Source organism: Polypterus senegalus, chromosome 12 (assembly GCF_016835505.1).
Source record: "Polypterus senegalus isolate Bchr_013 chromosome 12, ASM1683550v1, whole genome shotgun sequence".
NCBI classification, from domain to species: Eukaryota; Metazoa; Chordata; class Cladistia; order Polypteriformes; family Polypteridae; genus Polypterus; species Polypterus senegalus.
This window is the reverse complement of record NC_053165.1, coordinates 109,673,754-109,693,957: the sequence shown is the minus strand read 5'-3', so window position 1 is coordinate 109,693,957 and position 20,204 is coordinate 109,673,754. Positions and strand designations below refer to the sequence as shown.

General features: G+C 41.0%; 1 protein-coding gene across 1 annotated transcript in view; it reads right to left on the bottom strand.

The window, feature by feature from the left end:
• Nucleotides 1-17,973, bottom strand: part of si:ch211-79k12.1 (uncharacterized protein LOC568891 homolog) — a 31,340-nt gene extending 13,367 nt beyond the window's left edge. Inside the window, exons 1-2 of the mRNA XM_039773251.1 lie at nucleotides 17,816-17,973; nucleotides 3,181-3,305 (exon numbers count right to left, since the gene is read on the bottom strand). Of these exons, the coding sequence (XP_039629185.1) occupies nucleotides 3,181-3,305; nucleotides 17,816-17,873 (183 nt within the window). The 5' untranslated portion in view covers nucleotides 17,874-17,973. The remainder of the gene's footprint in view (nucleotides 1-3,180; nucleotides 3,306-17,815) is intronic.
• Nucleotides 17,974-20,204: the final 2,231 nt, after the last annotated feature.

Below are 20,204 nucleotides of genomic sequence, written 5' to 3'. Positions count from 1 at the left end.
CCAGATTAAGTCCACTGTGATCCAATGTTGTATAACAATAAAATGTGAAAACCTACAAGGGGATGAATGCTTTCTGTAAGCACTGTATGCATCAAGGACGCTGGCTCAAGCCCCACCTCTGACCCTGATAAAAGGTCCTAACATGAAGAGCTCTAGTTGAACTAATTTTACTATCTACCTACCATTATTAAGTCTCTTGGGTAAACATATCAAATAACTGAATGTAGATTAAGTCTACATCACATTAGAGGAGTTTTCCAGCAATTTGAGTTGTAGCCGTCACTTACACAATCTTAGTAAGTTGGACACAGTCAACGATGTACTGCCGTAAATGTCACTTGATATGAAGTTGATAGAAATCTACGTTTTGTACATACTTGTATGCAAAATTTTGTTGACCTAAGTGAAAGTTATCATGTTTACATACACACACACAGGGACAGACACACAGAGACAGACAAACAGACATAATTCTGGACTCAGGGTCATTTAAAATGAGTTTTTGGAGGATTCCAATACTTTCCTTTTACTTCATATACAAGAACGTCAAGGAGGTCGAAAACATCAAGATTCATCAAAATCTCGACATCGAATCGAGATCGAATCGAATGCTGGGGTGGCAGCATAAAAATGAAAGACGCCTCACACCTGGACAAACTTGTTAAGAAGGCAGGCTCTATTGTAGGAGTAAAGTTGGACAGTTTAACATCTGTGGCAGAGCGACGGGCACTAAGCAAACTCCTGTCAATCATGAAGAATCCACTGCATCCACTGAACAGTGTCATCTCCAGGCAGAGGAGTAGCTTCAGTGACAGACTTTTGTCACTGTCCTGCTCCACTGACAGACTGAGGAGATCGTTCCTCCCCACACTATGCGACTCTTCAATTCCACCGGGAGTAAATCGAACATTAATTTTATTTTAATTTTTTTTCATTTTTATTACTATTTAATTTAATATTGTTTCTTTGTATCAGTATACTGCTGCTGGATTATGTGAATTTCCCCTTGGGATTAATAAAGTATCTATCTATCTCTCTATTACAATACTTTCCCTATACTTTATATACGAGAAAGTAAAAAAGCACAAACACAGTAGCTGAATTCGCCATATCTGTTAACCTGTTAATCCTTCCTACAACGCTGGCTCTGCCAGGCAGCATGGGTGCTTTGTATCTTACAAACAGAAAAGAGCCCCCTCTGTCTGATGTCTCAGGCTCTTCTGTCTGATGTCTCATGTTTTATGAACTGTCACAAAATGAAAATTAGAAGCTCTTTGTACAGCTCTGGTAGAACTCTGTCTCCATCAGGCAGCACACTTTTTGCCGTCATAAAAAGTGTAGAGCATGACTGTGCTGAATGGTAAGCACATGATCAGTAAATGGGACATTGCCAGCAATTTCCAATTGCCAGAAAATATGAGATCAGTGACTATGGTTGGCAAATATGACATACCCAATGACTAGAAGTCATGTTTAGCTTTGTTCAGAAATCCCAACCAATGATATCTCATCTCACAAGACAAGAGACATTGAGAGCTCATGGTTAACTGACTATGGAATCCTTACTTTTGTGCAGACCGGCTATTGAGCTCATTGGTGCTTTGCAGAAAGATGCATCTGACTGGTTGGTTTAATGAAATAGCACAATGATGTCACTCCCTCTAAACACTAAAAGCTACCAATCTGAATGTTACTGTTGTGCTTTTCAGGTGTGTTTCCATAAAAAGCTAAAAGCACCTATTACCTATTGTCATCATTTTGTCCGTCTGTTTATCTGTCTGTCCACCTGAAACATTTCAGTCCCCAGTGGACCTAATAAATTCAAATTTGATACCATAATTCTTCAGGAAAATATGGCATTTCATTGAGACATCTTGAAAAGAGCATACCGAACACATTTTTGAAATTTCAAAAGACTTCTATTTAAATGGCATCAGTGAATTTTCAAAATCATGAATTTTATAATAGAAATACCTTCTGTGCAACCTCAATTGCAGACTAATTTATTCCTTAAAATTTACCTCAAGGGAAGTTATTTCAACTTGTAAATTTTCCAGCTTTTCTTGTCTGAGAGCTGCTCTTGACAGCAAAACAAATCCTTCGTACAAGCATTTGCATCTGGAAAAGTCTCCATCAGCTGCTTGTAGGCGTGCAGGTGGACTTCGACATTAAAACTAATTCTTCACTGAGTATTTCTTTCATAAAGTTTATATTTAAAAACATAAGAACTGTTATTAGCCATAGACCCTCCACAGGCTGGATTGGTCACAGTTTCTTGCTCCACACTTTGAACAGACGGGATTGCAATCATAGCCTCCCAAATAAGCAGCTTGGAATTTTCTAATTTAATACAAACTTCTAAAAAAAGGCTCAATCAATAGTGTGAACTGAAACATACTGGGAACCAGAGCTCGATACAAATTCAGCCAGGCCATCTGTTACAAGGTAAAGGGACCTCAGGCTCTTAGCTATGTGATCCCTAAAAAGTGTCACACCGCTGCACCAATGAATGTGAGAGATGAGCAGACAGGAAAGCCTCACAAGAGTGAAAAGCAGAAGCATATTTATCCTGGTGGCATCTTCTTAGGTTTTCATCTCTGAGACGTATGTGATCTGTTTTCCCTGTGCTTATCCCTCTTTGCATGTGTACACAACTCTCTTTCATGAATAAATAAAATAACACTTTGTGTTTCTCCTATTGTCTGATCACCCTGAGGTTCCACATCATGTCTGTCAAACTGCACACGCAGAGCTACTGGGGGAAGTTCTACAGTGAAATCTGCTCAACCTGTCATATTATTAATAAGTTATGATCAAATACATAAATAAAAAGCAGCTGTGATTTTAGATTGAGTATGTAAAGTAATTATGAGTGCAACTAATACAAGTCAAATGGCAGACAAATGAAGGCCCAAAAGCTTTGATCAGTCTTGGACTCAAAATTGACATTTACTACGCAGTGTCACTCAGCATGAAACTATTGCTGGCCTCCAAGTGATCATCAAATTCTCTGAACTGCACCAATATTCTTATTTGGAATACCCCACTTGCTTCTAACGCTTCTGGCTACAGTAGGTTTAGATAAACATCTCTTATTTTGTAAAGGATTTAAGGAGGGTCTATTGTAGCAAACAAAACTACAACCACAAAAAAGCCCACCAGCCCAGAAGAATGCCTCACCCTGGAATATTTCTGGATGGAGTAAAAGCTCATATCACTGTCCATATCTGACACACACTCCAGGGTAACCGACTGGCCTTCCAGCACAGGGCCTTCAGGAGACTGGATCAGCAGGGATGGCTTGCCTGTAAAGATAAAAAAAAAGACAATGGGGAAGATAAGTCCGGTGATACACTAGCCAGATTTTCCTCAGTCTCCTACTCCTCTAGCCTGGCACTGCAGAAAGACATGAGAGGCACAGAATAAGTGGGAAGCTCCTGACCTCCCACCAGTGAAATTCCACTGTTCTTCATTTTTTCACTTACTCAGTGAGATAGAAGGTGGAGTCCCATGATGTCACACCCCCACCCTCTCTAGGAACAGATGGGGACCCAAACGCTGAAAATAAAAATGTACGTTTAGGCAAAATGATCATATTACCGTCCATATTTCCAGGAAGTCCAAGATACATGCAACAAAACTAGCAGGATGCCATGGCCATAGTACGTAAATTCCGACAGCCTCGTTTATTTATCACTTTCACATGTAATCCTGCTTGGCTGGAAATTCTACATGCACTGTCGGATACCCAAAGACCGGAGCACAGACCGGATACCCACATGCTGTTTACTCTTCACAATAATTCTAACAGCCAGTCTTCAGCCACGGTCAGTTGTACGTGGCTTTTTCTAGGGTTAGATCTTTCAACTCATTATCTGTCGTCACCACCAAAACACCTATCCACAACTGCTTCTTTCAGGAAGTATTTATTTCTTCTTGATTTCTGAATTCCTTTCTCACTGTTTTCCGTTCCTATTCTTACACCACCGTATACTACAGCGGGCTTCGGCTAGTTAAAACTAATTTCTTGATCCTCACTACAAACTACATTGGGCAAGTAACAAAGAAAAAAACATTTTTGGGTGAAAAGTAATCCTTTAACAACAAACATTAACTTTTAATAAAGTTGCTCCAAGAAATGGGTTAATTATAAAACATTTATAAAAAGCTATTAAGAGCAATGTCCAAACAACAGTAAAAGAGTAATTTTAAAGAACAATGATTGGATTGTGACACTGTTCTGGTCATGAACATAAAACTGCTTACTTCTGCACAAGCTGTTAATATCAACTGCGATGCTGGTCATCAAAACAATTAATTCGTTGCAAAGATTTGCATCTGTTAGTAGGCGTCTATTGCTTTTTATTAATTTTAATTTGTAACAGGACCGGCTCACAACTGTCTCACTGTGCTGCCTTGTGCACATCATGCTTGCAAAGCCTTGGAACATCCCTAACAATGTGTAACCTGTAGAAATCATGCAAAGAAGCTTTAGTGAACTTATGTTGAAGAGTACCACAGCAGCCAATCGAGTTCAGTTACTTTCAGAATTGTAAGAATTCTCGAGCATTGTTCACATTAGCAGCAAAAGGAGACGAAACAAGTGTAAAATATGTCTGTCAGATCCTGAAAGTGAGATTCAAATTCACAATGAAGGATAGAAACCTGAGCTGCATAATTGGCAAAGTCCTCACTTCTGAGGTTCCTTAAAATTGGGAAATTTTTTTTTTTTTTATTTTTATAAATTTTATTACAATCCATACATAGTAATCAAGTTTTAACAAAAAAAAGAATTATGTTAAGAACAGATCGATCCCCACCCCTGAGAGAGAGAGAGCAAGCCAAACGCTGTAAAATTTTAAGGCTTGTAAACATACCTAAATTAATAAATTCTCTATGCTTCATGAACTTATTTTTAAAATATTACTAATTAGATCCTGCCATGTTTTGAAAAAAGTCTGTATGGATCCTCTAACTGAGTATTTGATTTTTTCCAATTTTAAATAGTATAACACATCAGTTTCCCACTGACTTAAAAGAGGAGAGTTTGGGTTCTTCCAGTTTATCAGAATAAGTCTGCGTGCCAACAGTGTAGTGAATGCAATCACAATTTGTTTGTCTTTCTCCACTTTAAGCCCCTCTGGAAGAACCCCAAACACAGCTGTTAATGGGTTAGGAGGGATTGTGAGTCCAAGACTGTCTGAGAGGTAATTAAAAATTTTTGTCCAGAATAATGTTAATTTGGTGCAGGCCCAGAACATGTGACCTAGTGAGGCTGGGACTTGGTTGCAGCGTTCGCAGGTTTGGATCATGCACTGGAAACATTTTGGAGAGTTTTAGTCGAGACAGATGTGCTCGATATATAATTTTGAGTTGTATAATTGTATGCTTTGTGCATATGGAGCTCAAGTGAATTCTCTGCATTGCTACTTTCCACTCCTTTTCTGATATATTAATTGAGAGATCTTTTCCCAGTGTCCTCTTGGATCTTTGAAAGGAAGGGATTGTAAAATGATTTTATATATTGTAGAGATGGAGTCTAATTCCTTGAGATTGAGCAATATTTTTTCCAGCGTGGATGAGGGTGCAAGATGAGGAAAATCTGGAAGGTTCTGTTTAACAAAGTTCCTGATTTGAAGATAGTGAAGGAAATGTGTAGCTGGAATGTTAAATTTGGAATGTAATTGTTCATGGGATGCAAAGACGTTGTCTATATAAAGATCTCTAAGCAAGTTAATTCCAAATTTTTTTCCAGATATTAAAAACTGCGTATGTTTGTGAGGGTTGAAAGAGGTGGTTCTTTTGCAGGGGTGCCACAGATAGAAGCTTCTCCGTCTTAAAATGCTTTCTACATTGGTTCCAGATTCTAAGTTTGTGGAGCACAATTGGGTTATTAGTGTATTGCCGATAACGTGTGTTTATTGGAGCACAGAGCAAGGAATACAAAGAAGTACTGCAGGATTTTACTTCTAAAAAAAATTGGGAAAATTAACAGTTTTTTTCCTGTTACAGTTGACGTAGACTACACTTGTCAACAAAGATGTTGTCACAGAACAGCTTAGGGATGTTTTAAAAATACTTCATCATGAGTAGTTGTGTCATTTTTTAGGCTGTACATTTAGTATATCAACCCTTATTAAGGTGTACGGGTATTTTAAAGTTAAACTAAAAAGTTACATTCTATATATTTCCAGACATTTTCCCTGGTAATCTCAGAGGGGTCAGCGATGACAATGGTGAACGGCTTTATCAGGGCAGTTCTGAAAAGAAAAAGGGATTCCAAAGCAAGTGGAGTTCCAGTATGCTTGCAGACAGCTACTGGGCCCTTAAGACGAATATTCTTGAGGCCAATAGAATAGAAAACTGTATACTTGAACCTTTTAGGTTAGACTTTCCCAGCATGTTTATATAGTGTAAATATACATTTATAATACATTTCAGTCATTGTGGCCTGCATAGGGCACACCAGCTCCCCAAAACCTGACACAGACAGACTCAGACACAAGTTCTTTTACAGCACACAAAAGACTTTTACAAGTGGGAAATGCTTTTCAACTGTTTCCCACAGTACAGTACAAAAGTACTGTCAAGCACAGCAATATAGCACTTTTCCTCTCTTTCTCTCTGTCTGCCTCCACTCTTCCTCCAGCAAGCTTTGTCTTCTCCAACCTGACTCTGGCCCTGGAGCAGTGGCAGCCTTCTCCTTTTATCTGATCCCCGGGAGTACTTCTAGTGTCCCATAGACTTGGTCTGGAAGCACTTCCAGGTAAGGTGGAAACCTGATGACATACAGATCTGGAGTTCCTGCAGCACCCCCTGGTGGCACACCTAGAACCCAACAGGGCTGAGCCACCAAACTACAATTTCTAACTTGCCCTGTGGGAGTTCATGGTTCCCTAGCAACCCAGGGGGGCTGTCACCTAGTGATCCTGGGATGATAATGCCCCGAGCACATACTCTGCTCAGATCCTTCCATTTCAGAGGCAGTCACATCATGTGTCACTTAAAATCCTAGTGTGATGGATTTTTGAAGTCAGCATGAAAAATACTGTAAGATGCACCCATATTGATTCATGTGACAAAAAAAAAATCAATTTTGTTACCCAGTGTAATTGTAAAAGTTTGAGGAATGGAGAAATGCAGTGTTGTACCAAAATTTACATTACACTTCAGTTTTGGTGCTGAAGTGTTTGAAAAAAAGCCCAAATTTCCAAAAGGTACATCAGTGTGCCACTGCCCGGGCCATTAGGTGTGCACTTCATTTGTCTCACTAAACTCACAGCTTCACATATTGGACTAATCCACTTTGGTTTATTAGTGACCACAGAACCTTTCATCTTCTAACTTTCCTCTTTCACATCTGTAAACGGTGCTCTTTATGCTGATGTGTGTATAGACACAGAGTGACAACTGAAATCTCACCTTCAGGTAGGCTGATGCCAACCAACTCGATCACTGATAAAATCTGTCATGTGCAAATTCACATTCTTTAAGAACACAAAAACAGAGATAAGCAAGCAGCTACAAACATCCACACCTACTCCTCTGTGTGGCAGCACTAGAGGTGCTCTCTGCTCCTACGGTCAAAGCCAGAGTTGTTGAAATATTTCTTGTCTGCCTCCACATGGCAACTTACTATGTTTACACCATCCAAGAGCAGCACCACCTTGTTAAGAACATCTGAGAAAATCCAGAATATTAGATATTGCTAAGAGAGGCCTGCAGCATGTACTTTGTTCATCACTGATGGAGACCATGAAGGCTGGCTTGTGGTGGGTGGCCTAACCTTCTTCACATGATTTCTTTTTTGTCCTTCAGTGTGGGCCTTTGCTATCATTTTGAAGTAGATTTCACCAAGAGCTGGATTGTTGACCCTCTATTAGGGAAGGCAAGCAGGGTTTAGGCCATCATTAGACAGGCCAGTGGTCTCAATAACAATCCACTTCAGCATGAGAGGAGCCCAGTGTTCAGATACAATGGTGCATGTTAATTCATCTTGAGAGTTGATCCCAAGGAAGGATCGTACCTACACAATGCTTCATTGTTGTTCAGTGGTGAAGTGGCTCATCATCTTCCTACTTAGGACAACAAACATATATTTAAATCTGACCCTCCCCTGCAATGACATCCTGCTAGCTAATCACTGCATCAAATTTACATCAATGAGAACTGGAAGTGACCATTTATATGGTTGTGATGAGCACAGAGGAAGCTGTAAGTTTTGTTTGTAAAGAAAGTGTCATGGTAGCAGTTTGTTGATACATTCCAGCCCATACTGCACACATAAAGTGCTATTTATGCCACACAATGAAATGGTTCTTGACACCCCTGGCATGCTAGAGCTGTTCTTGAGAGAACCTGCAATTGCTCCGTCCTTGGTATGACGTTAATCTGCATCCAGCCTTGCAAATAGGCCCTCCAACATGCAGGGGGAGACCTGGGGGTTGGTGGCAGAATTGACACTCTAGCCACCATAAAAAAAACCTCACACTGTTCCATTCTGTCTGAACTAGTGTGGTGCTGAGGTGTCACCGGTCACATGGCTGCACTCGGGTCCTAATTAGAGGTGGTTTGTCATGTGGTGGGTGTGGCAACGTGCTGTACCAGTGCACACTCCTAACCTCTCCATCTCTCTCTCTCTCCTCTATAGACTCCTGGCCTATCTCATCCCAGTGCCTCTGTGACCCTGAGCTCTACCTCATACTTGAAGGCCCATGTCCTCATAATAGGAGTCAGGACCTGTCCTGTAAAACTGAACAACTTCAATATTCTTCTAATCAGTATCCTTAATTTCTATTCCTGTCCACTGGCTAGAGAGCATACAATGTCAATGTCAATGTCAATTTATGCATATAGCACATTTTAAACAACATAGTAATGCTGCGGCCAAAGTGCTTTACAATAATAGAATAAAAGAAAAAAAAAAACCAATACACAATAAAACATAAATAGTAATAAAATATATGAACATAAAATAAGATAGATAATAAATAGAAATAATGTTATATGATCACAAAGATGGAAACCATCAGTATTACTGAAGGTCACTGAATGCAAGTGAATAGAAGTGAGATTTTAATCTTGTTTTGAACTGTTCAATTGTAGATGACTCCTTTATATGATGAGGTAGAGAGTTCCACAGGCGAGGGGCAGCAGCTGCACAGGCCCCGTCCCCCTTGGCTTTACATTTGGTACGAGGGACAACAAGAGACAACTGACCAGAAGATCTAAGCACTCTGGATGGCTGGTGTAAAACACACAGTTCAGATAAATAGGCAGGAGCGAGCCCATGTAAAGATTTAAAAACTTGCAGCAAGATTTTAAAATCAATTCGAAAACTGACAGGCAGCCAGTGTAAAGAAGCTAAAATAGGAGAAACAGAGTCATACTTCCTTGCCCCAACCAGAAAGCGAGTGGCAGCATTTTGGACCAGCTGTAACCTGTGTATCAGAGATTTGTTAATCCCAGAATACAGCGAATTGCAATAATCAAGGTGAGAAAAAATAAAAGCATGAGTAGCTTTCTTTAAATCTTTAGAAGATAAAAAAAAGGCTTTATCTTACCTATTAGACGAAGTTGGAAAAATTAACTCTTGACTACAGAATTAACTTGTTTCTCAAAAGAGAGGTTACTATCAAAGGTAACACCAAGATTACGGACTTCAGGTTTGGAAAAGGCAGAGAAAGAGCCGAGAAGTCCAAGACCAATTTGGGCTTTAGCTGATGGACCCACTATAAGCACCTCTGTTTTATTTTGATTTAGATCAAGAAAGTTATTAGCCATCAAACAGTTATTTATATGTTACAGTTATACAGTTACAGTTAGCAATGGTACCCTCACTGACCTACACGGCAGTCCAGAGCTGGGCACACCCTGTAGACCATGTTTACTATTATTTTCTTTTACAAGCACGCTCAAGTCACTGGCATGGACATTTCTACAATTTAGTGTTCCTTCTGCCATTGGCAGTCCTTTGTCAGCTATTTGATCTGTCACACAGTTAAAAGTCCAGGGTTCATCATGGAATGTCACTTATGCAGAGTTTTGTAACAAACAGCACTACTCAGCCTTTTTGTCTTTACTAAAACTGAAATTCTAACAGGAGTACCCTTTCTTTCTTTCTTTCCTCCTTTCATAAAGCAGAGTTTTCTTAATGGTTCACAGTAACCATTCAGTGTTTTCAGATACTGGTTATTATGAATTTTGATACAAATCTGTTTATTCTGATGAAAGGTCTTGGAAGGCCATCCCAGGATCATTGCAACCCCTGTGCAGCGTGCCAGTCAATCCAATGACACATTCGCCAACACAAGCACATCAGTCTAAAGAATCTGTACATCTGTTATGACTAGGAGTCCCAAAGCATGTTAAGTTCCAAAAGCACCTAAAATGTCCACTAGAGGGGGAAACCCTGTCCAAAAACCCTAGCTAAACAGAAAAAGGGCCATAGAGAATCTTTATTAAATTAAAGAAGCTCCTTAGAGCACACAAGCCAAAAAGGCTTTGTCAGCAAAGACAATTCAAATTGAACAAGTCCCAATACACAATCCAAGGCAAAGTCCAAATGCAGAGCAACATGGTCAGAAATCCACACAATGTTGCAAATCACAGAAGAACACAAGAAAACTAGCTATCTGCCAAGCACATTCAAAATGAACCACCAGAAACTGTGGCAGACCCTCTTTACTTATAGGGTGGAGGGCAGTCTCTGGTGATGATTGGCAGGTGGCCCCGCCTCTTGGGGAACCACCCACAAGACACATGGAACATAACACAGGTTTACATACAGATACATAAAACGTAAAAAAAATACTACAAATCATAAACAAAAGAAATAGAAACACATGCAACTAAACCACAACATGTGCAAAACCACAACATAAACGGTAATTATGTATTACGGTGGTCCCATAATGAGTTGTTCTTTTAAACAAAAGAAAATCAATGCAAGAAGAAACTAGAATGTGGATACAAGGAGAACATAAATTATGTATAAAACAAATAAACACTGTATAGGTAAAGCACTTGAAACACTAAGGCTTGGGGACATCTACTATTCATAAGTTTTAGGGTTGTAAGGAGCCAACGTCCATCAGCATTGGATGCAAGAAAGGACTGTTTTTCCTAATTTTCTTCTCCATTAATCAACACTCAATACCCCAGAATGACAAAGTGAAAATTGAAAATTAGAAATTGATGTAAACCTATTCAAAATTAAACAGTGAAATATGGTGCTGACACAAGTATTCAGACCCTTTGCCGTGACAGTTAACATTTAGCTCAGGTGCGGCCATTTTCTGTTACTCCTTGCGATGTTTCTGTACTTTGTGTGGAGTCAATCTGTGGTCAATTCAATGGACCAGACATAATTAGGAAAGGCACACACCTCTCTATAGAGGGTCCCAGACTTGAGGCATGAGGTTGAAGGGATTGCCTGAAGAGCTTAGAGATACGACTGTGTTAAGGCACAGATCTGGAGAAGGATACAAAAAGAGCAGGGTTGGAGATTTCCATGGGTACAATTATCTTCATACTTGCTAACTGAAAGTATTTTAGAAAAACAGCTACTCTTCCTAGAGCCCCAACCAGGCAAACTGAGCAATCGTGATCACAGTGAGAGTGTTACCCAACAATCAAACTGTCGCTCTGGCGGAGCTCCAGAGAACCTGTGGACACGCATCACTGCAGCACTCCACTGATCTGTGCTTTATGACACAGTATCCAGACAGAAGCCCGTCCTCAGTAAAAGACACATACATAGAAGCCCACTTGGACTTAGCAAAAATGCAAAAAAAAAAAAACTCTCTGGTCTGATAAAAACAAGCTTGGACTTTTGAACTTCAATTCTAAGCATCACATCTGGAGGAAACCAGGACACCACTCATCACCGGCACAATACCACTGCACTGGTGAAGCGTGGTGGTGGTGGCAGCACCATAATGTGGGGTTTAATGGCTGCCAAAGGTGTTTCAACTAAGTACTGAGTGAAGAGTCTGAATACTGGTGACAGTTGGATATTCTTCAATAAACTGGTAAGAATTTCTAAAATCCTGGTTTTGCTTTATCATTCTGTGGTATTAACTGTTGATCGATGAGGGGAAAAAAATTAATTATTTTTAGCACAAGACTACAACATAACAAAATGTAAATAAAGTGGAGGGTCCTTAATCGTCTGTGTATGACTATTTTGATTATTTTTCCATCTTACATTCATACCATTTACAGCCTGATTTAATTTGGTTACGTTTAACATCATTAAGTTTTGTTCGTGCAGCGCAAAGAGGAAGCACCAAGTTGTTAATGCTGGGTCAGCTTTACTTTAAAAGACAGGCAATCAGATGGCTGTTGGCTGCGATTGGCTCCAGCAGACCCCTGTGACCCTGTAGTCAGGATATAGCGGGTTGGATAATGGATGGATGTTTTTGACTTGGAATTTGAATTTTCTTTTTTTATCTTCCACATTCCATACCACGACATGACACTTGCTCTTTGTTTTGCCTGCTGTGCTTCCCCGGCCTTTTGTTTTTCATCTGTGACTAATTTCTTTCATAGCAGAAGAGGTGTGTTTCAAACTCGCACTCTGCACAAAGGGCAACACTGCTTACTTCCTTAAGTTAAATCAACTATTCAATGCGGCTATTTATGAAGACCACGTCTATTCAAATATGTCACAGTGCTTTTCTATTCCCTGTGCAGGCACCTGGTGCATTTTTTGCTTGGCTTCATATCTCTTGACGTGTGAACACATGGCTTAGCTACGTCAATTTCTTATCTCTCCAGTTTCTGAACCCATTTATTCCTACCAAGGTGTGAAGGAGGGGATGTCTGGGCAGGCAGCAACTTGTCATGGTGGTCACCGGTGCAGTTTGTCTCTGCATTTTAAGTAATGCATCTCCACATGCTTGCTAACTGTCACCCTCAGGGGGCCACAGGGAACCAGCAGTGGGATTGTAGCCTACAACACAATGGTTTCAAGTGCTCAGCCACTGGATCAATCACACTGCTTGAGACATAATATTATAGCAAGACAGATCACAAAGAGACACTGGCCAAAAAAATCCCATTGGACTTGTTACAGACACCAAAACAGTTACTTAAACAGTTATCATGAACAAAACACACACACACACAATTCCACAATTTTCCTACAAGATATTACTTTCTCATAAGCTTTTGACAAAACCACCAACTGTACATTCAGCTCTGATCAAAAGACAGCATCAGCGGCAGGTACCAGAAATGAAGTGTCCCTGAGTGGGTAACTTAAGTATTAGTTGTACCACCTAAAAGCTACATGTATTCAATAAGAAAGAATATCTACCTTAATAAAACAATACGTATCTGTGTGTCTGAGCAACTGTGCATCCATCTTGCTGCTCTGTCATTCTGACAAGTGGCGTATCATTAACATTTGGAGTAATAAAATGTATTGCATTTGTCGCTCCAACAGATGGTACATCACAACAAGTCATAGTAATAAAATGCCTTGCATGTTTAATTCCAACAGATGGTGCTTCACAAAAATTTACAACTCTTTGCGATAAACCATCTGTTGGAATGACAAATGCAGGGCATGTTATTACTACATGCATTACAAAATGTAATCCAATAGATGGCACACTGCAAATGTTAACACTAAAGTCCACATTGATTAGATTTCAACCTGTCTAATACAGGTAGCAGTTAGTCCACCTTAATAAAAAGATAAGTGTCTGTGTGTCTTTCTATGCATCCATCTAATTGCTACTGTATGTCTCTGTCACTCCAAAAGATGGCACGTCACTATCATTTGTAGTAATAAAATGCCTTCCATTTTTCATTCCAACAGAATTTTATTACTACAAAACTTTGTGATGCCCCATCTGTTATAATGACAAACACAAGGCATTTTATTACTGCATATACTTCAAAATGCAACCCAACAGATGGTGCACTGCAAATGTTAACGCTAAGGTCTATGTTGATTACTTCGATTTCAACCCATCTTACACAAAAGCACAGTTAGTCCACCTTAATAAAAAGATAATACAACTACAAAATGCTCCATCTGTTGGAATGACAAATGCAATGCATTTTATCACAAGAGATGTATGTAATGCTCTATCTGTTGGAATGACAGGGACATAGCCACTGGACAGACACACAGATAACACAGATGTACAGACTGAGGTATGCCCCATATTATAAAATAAATAAAAAATAAGAGGTTATTCAAACCAGAAACACACTACTTAGTAAAGCTATGCCACAGACAGACATGGCAGACCCAAAATGGTTAGTACTATTTAAAGATCTGCAAGCCCTTATTAATTCTTTTGCCTGAATGGTGCCACTTAGCCCGATCTGGCCGGTTAGATTTTTGACTTTGAATTTTCCACAAGGACAGCAGGTCCCTAGAGGTTTATTTGATCCAGCGTAACATCACACTGCAGTTTTTATATTCTGTTACCATCTGTCTTTAAGCACAGTCAGAATGTGATGCACTTTATCATCTACTAGTTTGGCAGTTTATTATTCCTGACTTTAATGGCCACTTCTTTGCATTTACCTTTAGGAATATGTGCAGTGTATGCTATAAAATGAGCTACTTTTAAGGGTTAGCATATAAAATGAAATCTGAACTGAATTCACTTGGCGTATGCTGGCATTGTGGTTAGCAATGCTGCTGTTACTGCTTTAGGATTCCAATACCAGCTTTGTGCCCTGCGATGGACTGGCACCCTGTCCCGGGTTTGTTCCTGCCTTACGCCCTATGCTAGCTGGGTTAGGCTCCAACCTGCGACCCTGGTCTGGATTGAGTGGGTTCGAGAATCATATGGCATGACGTGCCAGCTTTGCCACTGACCATGTAGCTTTTTCACAGATTTCTGTGGTCTTTCGTTCCACAACCCAAAGATATTTAATTTCAGAAAGAAGAAATGAGATTAAATTTGGAGTTTTGCAGTACTTCCCCTGGTAGCACAGAAGGAATTTCTGAGAAAGTTCCGTTTCAAAGGCAATATGCTCAGTTACATCGTTGGTGCACTTATTCAAAAATAACCTAATAATACACTGCAACAACCAGGAGTGCAGGAGTCGGAGGAATGGAATTCACCTTTTTATACCGATTGCTGGTGAGTGGCTCTAAAAGGACAGTTGGCTTCCTCATCAGCTGCTTCTAACAGGCTGCTCAGGTCTTCAGTGGCGACCCGTGCTTTCATCTGCTTTCTCCCTTTGTCCGCTTGCACATGCCACCTAGCTGTACCTAACCAGGCTCACCTTTTAGAGGCAATGCCGTATGCCATACTATCCGTGAGCTGACGCAAGGCCAGGGTCCAAATCCAAGAATCGCCAGTGGCCATGAATCCAGGCTGATGGACTCCAGCAGCTGGGAGGTGCAGTCGGAGTGCCCTCCAACTGTGGTGTCTGTGCCCAAACATCCCCACCTGCTGATCACAGGGTTGCTTTAGCTCCAGGGTTTCCTGCTCCCTCGTACAGTCCGCAGCCATCAGATGAGTGTGTCCATCTCAGGTCCGGACCCAGCAGTGATACATTACCCTCTCCTCAGAAACCTGGTCCATCAGCCAGTACATTCATGGGGTGCAAGGTGACCTGGTTTGCCCTGCTTTATGTGAGCTATTGCTAGCATGATCAACGGGTCAACAGGCATTAGTGCTAAAGCAGTCATCTGGCTCGGGGTCATTAGTCTGCTCTTCTTCAAACCGCTGCCACCAATGTAATGACCCAAGGGGTGTAGGAGACGTAGGAATGAAATGAACCATTCTAAGCTGATTGCTGATGAATAGCCCTAAAAAGGACCATTGGCATCTTCCACAACACTTCCACCATGCCACTCAGATCTTCAGCGGTGTCTCTTTTGTCTGTGCACACATGTCACCCAGCTCCACCTCACTCTGCTCACTTGGGGACAGAGGCAACTCCTATGACACACTACTCCTCAAGGCCAGGGTCCATATTCAAGGCATGATTGAGACATGATTGACACGCACTCTTAAGTGCTGTGTTGGTGCCCCCCTTCTACCTGCTGCTCACGGGGCTGCTTGATGTCCTGCCTCTCCAGGTACTCCCACCTCCTTGGACAGCATGGCCCTCTCAGGTCTGGACCCAGCGGTGCTACAATACTTAACAATAAACATGACTAAAGTCGCAGCTAGAGTAAAAGTATTTTAGTTCACTCAATGAGGAATTATATTTAAAACAGCCTGCACCATATGCTGGCCATCTGGAAAGGTGAATTGTGAATAAAACTCTCAATAGGAGAGTTAATGCTAAATTACCACTACTGTGTAGTTAACCCTTTGTGTCTGCTGGGTTAAATGTCACCAGATATCACAATATTATAGTCAGAAGTATAGCTGTCTCACAAACAGACTATGTTGGTATATCTTGTACTCAAGATGCAAATGTCTGATGTGTTCATCTTTAACAGCTGGAGAACAAATTAAGTGTCTCACTTGGGCACACAAAGTCAGAAAATGGCAAGGACTGAACTGGAAGTCTTGGAGCTTAATATCTAGTGCCTTACGCCATGGAGTTCCCACACTACTGAACTGTGGCTTCAGCTTGTATTCCATGGTACTGTTGTCCTTGGTAGTTTACCCCTTTTTATGAAATTATTTTTTATCTTAAAACAATTTATATTCTTAAAAACAAAGATGACAGAGAGGTTTTTCAGAGTGATGCCACAAAAGAACCATTTTCAATCCATTATCCAACCCGCTATATCCTAACTACATGGTTATGGGGGTCTGCTGGAGCCAATCCCAGCCAACACAGGGCACAAGGCAGTAAACAAACCCTGGGCAGGTCGCCAGCTCACCACAGGAGAATCATTTTTGATTTTCAAAAGACCTATCTACATGAAGGATCCAGAATAAAATATTTATTTAGATCTGCAACAGTAAATAACCATGAATAGATAGTAACAGATTTGTGAAACACCAATGGATGATGATTTTAAATGAACTCTTGCTACATACAATAACACAGGCTAAATTCAGGTTTTCTTAATCTGACGGTGTCCTGCTAGGTAGCTTACCAGACACAAAAAGGTTTAATTTTTTCCACATAAAAGGGGATTTCTTCAAAGCGCAAAGAACCAACTTCACATGCAATGAACCCTCTGGTGCTTTGTCAAGCAATAGTTCTACGAGGAATCACACAACCCAGTCAAGAACCATGAAGTGCTATTAAAGAACCATTACTTTTAAGACTGAAAGTTCATATATTAGAAAAGAATCGGTTTCCTGTTTACTGAGGATGACAGTCTCGTAAAAACCCCGAAAGAAATACCGAGAGAGAGAGAAAGTGAAAGTGAACGACTCCGCCGATCGTGAGAGGAGAGCGGGCGACGATCAGCTGATTGTCACCTGAAGCTGTCATGTCTCCGAGCGCTGTAAAGAATGTCGTCCATGGTAAAAGAGTCATCCACTGTTGCTCGATACGGGACAGTATACTTTAAAGAAAAAACATATATATGTATATATTTTTACATATATTTATTAGTGGCGGATTGACTTGACGCGTAAGCTTTTGAGAAATGCGCAACACCTCGTCATTCCTCAGCAGCACAAGATTAAAGCAAGTTGAGTTCACTTAACATTCCAAACTCCTACATATTAAAAAGAATTGAATTGCCATTTATATAATGTCGTTCTCGATGCAAGGCGCTTTGTTCTACACGACAGCAGTGTAAGAAGTGGAGGTGTGTGTCTCCGATTTCAGACTCCCGTAACAAGTCCACGATTCAACTTCTAGTTCGGTCAGTTCCAGTTAAAGTCAAATAAGACACCCACGCCGCACGAGTGATGCTTACCCTGAATTTGACTCAGCAAAGCCAGCAAGATCGCTACAACATAAGAACCGGTCTTCATCTTTTAAGTTGTTTTACTCTCTCTTCTGAAAAACTGAACTGTATTTTTTTACTGCGACAGCAGTTTTTATAAACATTGACCAGAAGGCGGAGCTACGAGTAAGTTAAAGAACCGCAGAAGGCCGACAATCCCCTAACACGGAAATGGGCGAGCTTCTCATCACCGCTCGCTCAAGAGACCCGAGATGCAGATTACAAGAAACTGAAAGTGCGCACCTGATCAGGTTGGTTTCGGCAAAGGGTTCAGTTACTCTTAAGGTGTCCTGAGTGTTTTCCTCGTGTAAACAAACATGAAGTGACTGCAGTTTGTTTGGGAAGTGAATAAAGAGAGAAATCTTGTTGAAAAAAAAAACAGATTCCCGGGATTTGTTTCAAATTGTTTGTTAGGACTCCACAATAAAATGTTTAAGAGTGTGTGGGGGTCTGCAAATGCAAATGTGAGATTACTGCAACAACAAGGAAACGAACTCGCGGATGCACTGGAGCTCCGCGTTGCCTCCAAACTTCGCTGCGTTATGCCGAATCCCCAATAAATGACCAACCCCAATAAATTACAAAGGAGATCAATGTCATCGATTTATTGTTAGTAATTGATAAAGGATGTGTGATTGAGGCCAGGTAAACCATCTGGCAAAACAAAAAAAAATGGAACCAAACTTGGATGGGACTAAATTCCTTCACAGAGTACGCCGACACGCATTTGGAATTGCCAAAAAAAGAATGCGCTAGGAAATTTGGATAATTTAACAGAGGCATTTGCCTTTTGTCAAAATTGAAAATTAGGGTGAACGAACGCCATTTAACCCTTTCCAGTGCTAGGGAAACACTCAGTTCATTATATATATATATATATATATATATATATATATATATACTGCTCAAAAGAATTAAAGGAACACTTTTTAATCAGAGTATAGCATAAAGTCAATGAAACTTATGGGATATTAATCTGGTCAGTTAAGTAGCAGAGGGGTTGTTAATCAGTTTCAGCTGCTGTGGTGTTAATGAAATTAACAACAGATGCACTAGAGGGGCAACAATGAGATGACCCCAAAACAGGAATGGTTTAACAGGTGGAGGCCACTGACATTTTCCCTCCTCATCTTTTCTGACTGTTTTTTTCTTCACTAGTTTTGCATTTGGCTACAGTCAGTGTCACTACTGGTAGCATGAGGTGATACCTGGACCCTACAGAGGTTGCACAGGTAGTCCAACTTCTTCAGGATGGCACATCAATACGTGTCATTGCCAGAAGGTTTGCTGTGTCTCCCTGCACAGTCTCAAGGGCATGGAGGAGATTCTAGGAGACAAGCAGTTACTCTAGGAGAGCTGGAGAGGGCCATAGAAGGTCCATAACCCATCAGCAGGACCAGTATCTGCTCCTTTGGGCAAGGAGGAACAGGATGAGCACTGCCAGAGCCCTACAAAATGACCTCCAGCAGGCCACTGGTGTGAATGTCTCTGACCAAACAACCAGAAAGACTTCATGAGGGTGACCCAAGGGCCCCATGTCCTCTAATGGGCCCTGAGCTCACTGCCCGGCAGCATGCAGCTCGATTGGCATTCGCCATAGAATACCAAATTGGCAGATGCACCACTGGTGCCCTGTGCTTTTACAGATGAGAGCAGGTTCACCCTGAGCACGTGACAGAAGTGAAAGGGTCTGGAGAAGCCATGGAGAACATTATGCTGCCTGTAACATCATTCAGCATGAGCAGTTTGGTGGTGGGTTAATGATTGTCTGGGGAGGCATATCCATGGAGGGTCACACAGACCGCTACAGGCTTGACAAAGGCACCTTAGCTGCCATTAGGTATCAGGATGAAATCCTTGGACCCATTGTCAGACCCTATGCTGGTACAGTGGCTCCTGGTGCACGACAATTCCTGGCCTCATGTGGTGAGAGTATGCAGGCAGTTCCTGGAGGATGAAGGAATTGATACCATTGACTGGCCACCACACTTTCCTGACCTAAATCCAATAGAACACCTCTGGGACATTATGTTTTGGTCCATCCAATGCCACCAAGTTGCACCTCAGACTGTCCAGGAGCTCAGTGATGCCCTGGTCCAGATCTGGGAGGAGATCCCCCACAACACCATCTGTCATCTCATTAGAAGCATGCACCGATGTTGTCAGGCATGTATACAAGAACACAGGGGCCATACAAAGTGCTGCGTACAATTTTGAGTTGCTGCAATTAAATTTTGGAAAATGGACTAGCCTGCCACATAATTTTTTCACTCTGATTTTTGGGGCGTCTTTCAATTCAGGGCTCTGTAGGTTGATCATTTTCATTTCCATCAAACGATGTGGCATCCTTTCATTCCTA